The 7,892-nt window shown below is 44.7% G+C and overlaps 1 protein-coding gene and 1 long non-coding RNA gene across 2 annotated transcripts; one reads left to right on the forward strand and one right to left on the reverse strand.

Annotated features, from left to right (window-relative positions):
- Positions 1-830: 830 nt before the first annotated feature.
- Positions 831-5,755, reverse strand: LOC131496104 (uncharacterized). Its single transcript, XR_009254315.1, has 2 exons — positions 5,445-5,755; positions 831-2,693 (listed from the first exon to the last, which is right to left on the reverse strand). It is a non-coding gene; the product is annotated as an uncharacterized LOC131496104 (long non-coding RNA).
- A 149-nt stretch (positions 5,756-5,904) lies between these two features.
- On the forward strand, positions 5,905-6,977 carry LOC131495505 (olfactory receptor 6N1). The gene has a single exon (XM_058700508.1). It carries the CDS (start codon positions 6,003-6,005, stop codon positions 6,975-6,977), a length of 975 nt encoding a protein of 324 aa, XP_058556491.1. The 5' UTR covers positions 5,905-6,002.
- Positions 6,978-7,892: the final 915 nt, after the last annotated feature.

Below are 7,892 nucleotides of genomic sequence, written 5' to 3' on the forward strand. Positions count from 1 at the left end.
TCACTCCCTTCTAGCTCCAGGAGTGCCCCATGTGGCCATAAATGAGAGGGCAAGAAGTGAGCAGAGAGCTTTCTCCCAGCTCCAGACTCTGAGCCATGACTGGACTGCCCGTGGCAAGACGTGCAGAGTGCTCCCCACCATTGGGCTCTGGGTAAGGATGCTGTCGCTCAGGCACATTTGCCCCCAGGTCCTTTTCTGGTTGGGGCACTGGGAAGAAACTGAGGGAATTCAGAAATAAGGAGAAGTATCGGATAATTAGGGTCCACAGACATATCATTCAGAACACGAAACCTATTTAAAATAAAACATACACAGATATTCTGCCTTCCTAATGCTGTCATTCATTCTACGCACAGAATGAACAAATAGGGCTCTTTTAAAACTAGTATGATCCTGCGCAAGCCATCTCCCTTGTCTGGGTCCCAGTTTCCTCTCTTGCGCCATGAAGACACAGAATGAGATCATCTAAAATGGAATCCCCTCCTGACCCAGCGCTTTGGCCCTATGCCTAAATAATTAGATACTGTGGAGAATGCAATGGTGAGAACTAGAGCATAGAATGAAAAAGATCTGTTCTAAAAGCATTTTGGAGTAAGAGGAACACAGTATGTTTGAAAAGGACCCGCGTAAGATAACTGCTAATTCATACATGAGATGCACGTGTTAGGTTTCATGAGAGATCTAATTCCAATATCAGGAGACCGAAGGGAGGAGACAAGTAGTTGTGAGATAAGGGTCTGGACAAATCATCCTGGCTGCCATCGATTCTTTCATTTCCTACCACAACTGGGACATCGGTCGCTGTGCCAAATCCTCCGGGAGGCGGGACGTAAAGTGAGACATCTTTAATTTCAAAATCCTCACAGAAAGTTGCTTTGGAATAAAATAATGAATGGAAAACACTGCAGCACTTGACAGGGTATAGCTGGAGGCAAAGGGAGGAAGGACTACTGGGAATTCAGCAGGGGAGATTGGTGGGGGAGACTGGTGTTCACTGTAGACGCTCAAGGAAAGACAGTGGCGGACTTGAACCCCCAAATGGTTAGATGTCTACAGACTGGCTTGGGAAGAAGTGTCTTGGGGGATGCATTGCAAACAAAAAGATTAAAACGAAGTACAGGGACCCATTTGGCAAACGGTGAAATTTCTATGATGACGGCGAAAACAGTGTCTAAAGCACGAATCTGGACCAGAATGACAGGGATTTTCTGTAAGCAGAACTAGGGATAATGGGTGGATCTCAGACATCGGGTCACCGGAAGGACTCAGTTTACAGACTGAAGTTCTTTGACAACAGACAGAATTGTCTTATGGGGCAAGAAACTTCAGCCTCCTTATTTATTCTTTTTTTGTGGTAGTGTTAAAAGATCTTTTATTTTTATGAATTCATGGGAATGTCTGATACAATTAAGATATTTTTCATGATCCACAATTTCTGACAACCGATGAATGGATAAAGAAATTGTGGTTGATGTATACAATGGAATACTACTTGGCAATGAGAAAGAATGAAATCTGGCCTTTTGTAGCAACGTGGATGGAACTGGAGAGGGTGATGCTAAGTGAAATAAGTCAGACAGAGAAAGACAGATACCATATGTTTTCACTCTTATGTGGCTCCTGAGAAACTTAACAGAAGACCATGGGGGAGGGGAAGGAAAAAAAAAGTTAGAGAGGCAGAGAGCCAAACCATAAGAGACTCTTAAAAATGGAGAATAAACTGAGGGTTGATGGCGGGTGGGAGGGAAGGGAAAGTGGGTGATGGGCACTGAGGAGGGCACCCATTGGGATGACCACTGGGTGTTGTATGGAAACCAATTTGACAACAAATTTCATATTAAAAAAAGGTATTTTTCATGATCCAACGAAACCCAAGATTATGGGAGCTCCAAAGAGAATTGGTATTTCCTCAAGTTTCTTCCAACACTGACTCAATATCTCTCAGTTTTGGAAACGGAATTAAAACAGTAATTAGAAATATTAAAAGAAAATTAAATAATAATTTTAAAAAGACAATGTAAGGGGAAACCGTCAGGTTTTTGTTTGTTTGTTTGTTCTTTGTTTTTTTGCTATATTGGGTGGGGTGTGAGGGAGAGAGATGAGTAGCCAGAATCTCTGTGAATTGTGACCTGGGGATTGAAGCAGGTGTGGGGAACTAGTTTCAGGGAGAAATAATGCTTGACCTGGTTATGCTGACTTTGATTTCCCAGGTGGAGTATCCAGGGAGTGAATGTCAGCGGGACATCAGCGAGCAGAGAAACAAGGTCCTTTATCTCTAGGGGATACGTTCCAAGACCCCGAGTGATGCCTGAAACCACAAATAGTCCTAAATCCTATATATGCTATGTTTTTTTTCCAATACATACATACCTATGATAAAGTTTAATTTATAAATAGAATTAAATTTGTAATTAACAAACAATAAGAGTTACCAACATTAATAAAACAATTATGACAATATACGGTAATAACAGTGATGTGCATGTGGCTTTTCTCTCTCTCAAAATATCTTACCGTACTGTACTCACCCTTCTTGTGATGATGTGAGATGACAAAATGCCTAGGTGATGAGATGGAGGAGGTGAATGATGTAAGCGTTGTGACACAGCATTAGTCTACTAGTGGCCTTCTGATGATAGGTCAGAAGGAGGACCGTCTGCTTTCAGACGGCAGTTGACCACAGGTAACTGAAACTGTGGAAAAGACAAACCGTGGATAAGGGGGACTATTCTGTAGCTTGAGACTAAGTCTTTGGAGTCATGTGGAAACCTTACCCTCTGAGGAAAGAAAGGGCAAGAGGTTGCCTTCCATTATTCAACCTTGAGGCCAGCCCCCATATATCTGGAAGTTTAGCTAAGGTCACTAAACAATTCATCTTGAGTGTGGTTGGGAGGCCAGGGATGGAGCAGAAACCTTATATTTATACTTGGAGGAGAAGGAATGTAAAAAGCCTAGAATAAATATGATCTGAGTTGGATAGAAACGTTGGGATAATGTTTTATAAGAGGCACATCTGCACCTAAGATCTGAAGGAGGTAAAGGCAGAATTGGACAATGGGCAGGTATGGATTTGAAACAAAGAAAACTAAGGCGAAGGGGAAATCTCTAATATTAAGATGGTTATTAAGGCTTTGCTGAAGCAAGATCACTCAGAAGGATCCTGCCCAGAAATGGTCTTCTGACATCTTAGTAGAGAAACATCTTATCTTTGGAATGAGAAAGTTTTGGCACAAGAAGACGGCATGTTGCCTGTGTTTAGAAGACGGTGCAGCCAGGAGTAAGCAGGGTAAATAACGTAGGTTTGGACGGGATGAGAGGGAGAAGTGAAAAGCAGCTTGGAGAACAGAGGAGGAGACTGGATGCGTTTGTAACACTTTGCCTTTGAGCAAGTGTTCCTTTCTGCCTAGAATACCTTTCTTGTGTTTTTTTCCACCTGGCAGTTCTGACCCTTTACTTCAAATAAAAATGATGTCTTCTGATGTGCCTTGGTGGCTCTGTTGCTTGGGCATCCAACTCTTAATTTTGGCTCAGGTCGTGATCTCATGGTTGATGAGATTGAGCCCTGCATCAGCATGGAGCCTGTTTAAGTTTCTCTCTCCCCTCCCCACCTCAATAAATAAATAAACTTAAAAAAAAATGATGTCTTCTGCGAGGTGGTCCTGATCTCCACTTCCAGCCCAGGGCTCATTCATGGCTCCTCCTGCATATGCAAATAAGCAGTTAGCTACCTTACCCAATTTGCTTTTTCATGTAACAAATATTTCTTGATTCCTTCGTTATCATGGTCCAGACCCAACTGTAGGCACCTGAGATTCATCAGGGAGCAAAACAGAAAATCTCCCTGCCCTGCTGGAGCTTGCGTTGTCATAGGGGAGAGAAACCACAAATAGTTGAGATGACAAGTAAGCTCATTTGTATCGTTAGGACACGTAAGTACCGTGGAAAGGATTAAATGGGGAGTACAGAAAGGTGGTGCTAGGACAGGACCTGGGCGTGGGGAGGGAGGCAGACTCCAGTTCTATTTAGGACAGCTCAGGCAGGGCTGCTGGGGAGGGCAGATCTGTACCAAGGCTTGGAACAAATGAAAAAGCTACCCAAGGGGAGATTTGGCAGAAAATGGCTCGAGGAAGAGAAAGCTACAACAAAGACTATAAGCTGTCAGGTCACTGAAGAGGTTTGAGCAGGGAAGGCAGGGCCTGACTTGAAATGGAAAGGACAGATGTGGCTGCAGTGTCGAGGACAGGCTACAGATGGACCAACACAAGTAGGATCTGTTAGGAGTCCATTACAGTGATGGAGGTGAGTGAGGTCATGGCTCGAACCCAGTGAAAACTATCTCCCGGATTTGGCAGAAATACAGAAGCAATGACATCTGTGAGAATTTGGGTCCGTGAGCTGCAAGACTGTGACAGTCCATGTGGGAGAGGCAAGGCCTAGTCGGGGAGACCGTGTTGGCTGGGGAGTCTATTTAGAAAGCTATCTAAACCTCTGTGGTGTTTTGAGTCACGAGATTGGATGACATCGACCAAGGAGTGAGTTTACAGAGAAAGGAAAAAAGGAGAACCGACGCTGACCGCTGTGAATTAGGAAGGTAGGTCAGGGAGAAAGAGCTAGCAAAGGAGGTAAGGGGGGGGCCAGTCAAGTAGGAAGAAGCTGAATGATGGCACTCTGATAGGAAGATGTAGCCCTGAGGACCAATGAGGCAAGTGTGTCAAAGGTCAGGACAGGGACCTCTGTCAGGGCTGGAGGATAGCCTGGGCAAGCTAAGGAACAGGAACTGGATGTGGTAAATGTGAGATAACTCATGTGTGTGAAGAGGGGTGGTCTGATGGAGTGGTAGGTGGTGAAGGTCTGACTGTAAAGGTTTAAGAGAAAACCAACCATTAGGAATGAGAGTGGAGGCAGCTCCTTGGGGGGAGGGGGGTGTTGTTGCAGGAACAGGGGAGGAAGCGGACCAGCGGCTCTGGGATAAGTGAGTCAAGAGAAGGAATTTGGGGGGCTTGTCTGTTACTTGTTTAACAAGTGACAACAGGAGCACGTTTCTGTGATGATGGAGTGTTCCAATACAGAGCTGGTTGGCAATGAGTGGCCTTCTCTATTTTCTCTAGTAGAATATTAGTTGCCTAGCTTCACTTACTGTTTTAGCTCCCATTCTAGGAACAATACCTCCAATACAGAAAATGTTCAATAAATTTTTGTCACATGGACCTCTCAGTACAAGTTAAATATTTGCCATCTAAAAAGCAGTAAACCAGAAGAACACATTCCAGGTTGGTGGAGGAGGAAAGCGGAAGGAAGGACCAACAAAGTGGCCACAGCTGGGAATAGAAACGCAAAGACATAGGTTTGTCTCCTTGTTTTCTGTGGCTCTTATATTAACTCAAACCCCCTTGCCTTGACTGAGATTCGCCCCCGAGTCCGAGACAGGTGAAACCCTGACCTACCTGCTCCTGGAGGATGCTGCCAGACCCGAGTCTCCACGAGGAAATAAGAGGGAGCCGAGGGTGAAAGGGCTGATGCTTTGGTATCCAGAAAGTTGAGGAAGAAAATAAACTGAAATTACAAATCAAAATATATAACTGAAATGATGTAATCTTGGTCCAGTATACTACCGATATTTTATCAGTATAAATGACAAGGAATATAGGTAGATAATAAGGTAAACCTTGGATGAGGAATACTGAAGTTTCCAAAACCTGTATAGTTTCCATTAAGCAAGATAACCGGGTTACACAATGGATTATGGAGGCCAAAAAATGGGGCTGTGACACCAGAGACGGACTTAGAGTCGATTATACTCTGAAGGAAGCTGCTGACAATGGTAAGGGCTAGAAAGGGATCCAAACTCTGGCCTCTTAACGTATTTGCTGGGAGCCCTTTACTCTGGAGGTGGCAGAGGGGAGGTAAAGTCCTTTGAGGGATCTTGTTCTTAAGATTTCTGTGGTTCAACTTTCTTCTTCATCCCTCCACGCCCCACAGTCTAGGAATATGAATGGTGAGCCATGGATGCTGGGAATTGGAGCCAGGTAACAGAGTTCATCATCTTGGGCTTTCCCCATCTCCAGGGTATCCAGGCTTACCTCTTCGTCTTGTTACTTCTAATTTATCTCACCACCGTACTGGGAAACCTGCTGGTATTCCTAGTGGTCCGCCTGGACTCCCAGCTCCACACACCCATGTACCACTTTGTCAGCATCCTCTCCCTGCTGGAGCTTGGCTACACGGCTGCCACCGTCCCCAAGATGCTGTCGAACCTGCTCAGGGAGGAGAAGACCATTTCTTTCTCCGGATGCCTCCTGCAAATCTACGTCTTTCACTCTCTTGGGGCCACTGAGTGCTATCTCCTCACAGCTATGGCTTATGACAGGTATTTAGCCATCTGCCGGCCCCTCCACTACTCCACCCTCATGACCCCAGCACGCTGTGCCAAGATCGCTGTTGGCTGTTGGTTGGGAGGTCTGGCTGGGCCGGTGGCTGAGATTTCCCTGGTGTCGCGTCTCCCTTTCTGTGGCCCCAATCGCATTCAGCACATCTTTTGTGATTTCCCGCCCGTGCTGAGCTTGGCTTGTACTGACACATCTATCAACGTCCTAGTGGACTTTGCTATCAACTCCTGCAAGATCCTGGCCACCTTCCTGTTGATCCTCAGCTCCTATGTCCAGATCGTCCGCACGGTGCTCAGGATTCCTTCAGTTGCAGGCAAGACCAAGGCCTTCTCCACCTGTGCCTCCCACCTGACCGTGGTTCTCATCTTCTACGGGAGCATCCTCTTTATGTACGTGCGGCTGAAGAGTAGCTACTCACTGGACTGTGACCGCGCCCTGGCTGTGATCTACTCGGTGCTCACACCTTTCCTCAACCCCTTCGTCTATAGCCTGCGCAACAAGGATATTAAGGAGGCCGTGAGGAGGCAGTTGAAGAGGTCAGGGATACTTACTGAAGTGAAGGTGGGGAAGGCAGGCCAAGGGAGAAGATGAGGTACGGTGACCCAGGGGGTCGCCAGTCACCGCAGATGAGAAGTCAAGCGTTGAGTGCTTTTCTACGTGGGATACAGAACTGGGGCAAGTGCTGCCTGGCTCTCAGCATCCACATAACCGCCACACTGGAGCCACACGTGGCCAGAGACCAGAGATTGGAATGTGGTTTTCAAATCTCAGATGTTTGTATACCATACATAGGAATTTCGTCACATCTGGGCCTTACCTACTATATGTCAATATACAGTAAATTTGATGAATATTTAATGTAAATACATTTACTCATATTCTAAACAATAATATTGAATAATATTGAGATACATTTTAGAACAAAAAATAACTGGTTTTTTTTTTCGTGTACCATTTACACTTAAATGGTATTGCATGTATACCATTTGTTTGTGTATTGAAATGGAAAACACCGGTATAGTAGAGGACAGCGTGTTTTTGACTGTATACATGCGGGTTTAAATCCTAATTCATTCAGTTACTTTGATGACACGATCTTTAGTGAGTAACTCAAACTCTCTGAGTCTTAATTTCACCATTTGTTAAAAACATTTTTTGAAGGTTATTTTGCGAGTTAGTGATAAGGTCTGTATACCACAGGTAAAGTGTCTGGGATACAACTGATAACAATATATATATACACATATATATATATACATATACGTATATGTATATATATATATATATGTGTATATATATATATATATATATATATATGGACACCTGAGTGGCTCAGTTGGTTGAGAGTCCAACTTCGGCTCAGGTCATGATCTCACAGTTTGTGAGTTCAAGCCCCACATCAGGTTTGCTGCTGTCAGGGCAGAGCCTGCTTTGGATCCTCTCTCCCCCTCTCTCTGCCCCTTCCCCACTCATGCTCTCTCTCTTTCAAAAAGAATATATATATAC

Source organism: Neofelis nebulosa, chromosome 15, assembly GCF_028018385.1.
Source record: "Neofelis nebulosa isolate mNeoNeb1 chromosome 15, mNeoNeb1.pri, whole genome shotgun sequence".
Taxonomy (NCBI): domain Eukaryota; kingdom Metazoa; phylum Chordata; class Mammalia; order Carnivora; family Felidae; genus Neofelis; species Neofelis nebulosa.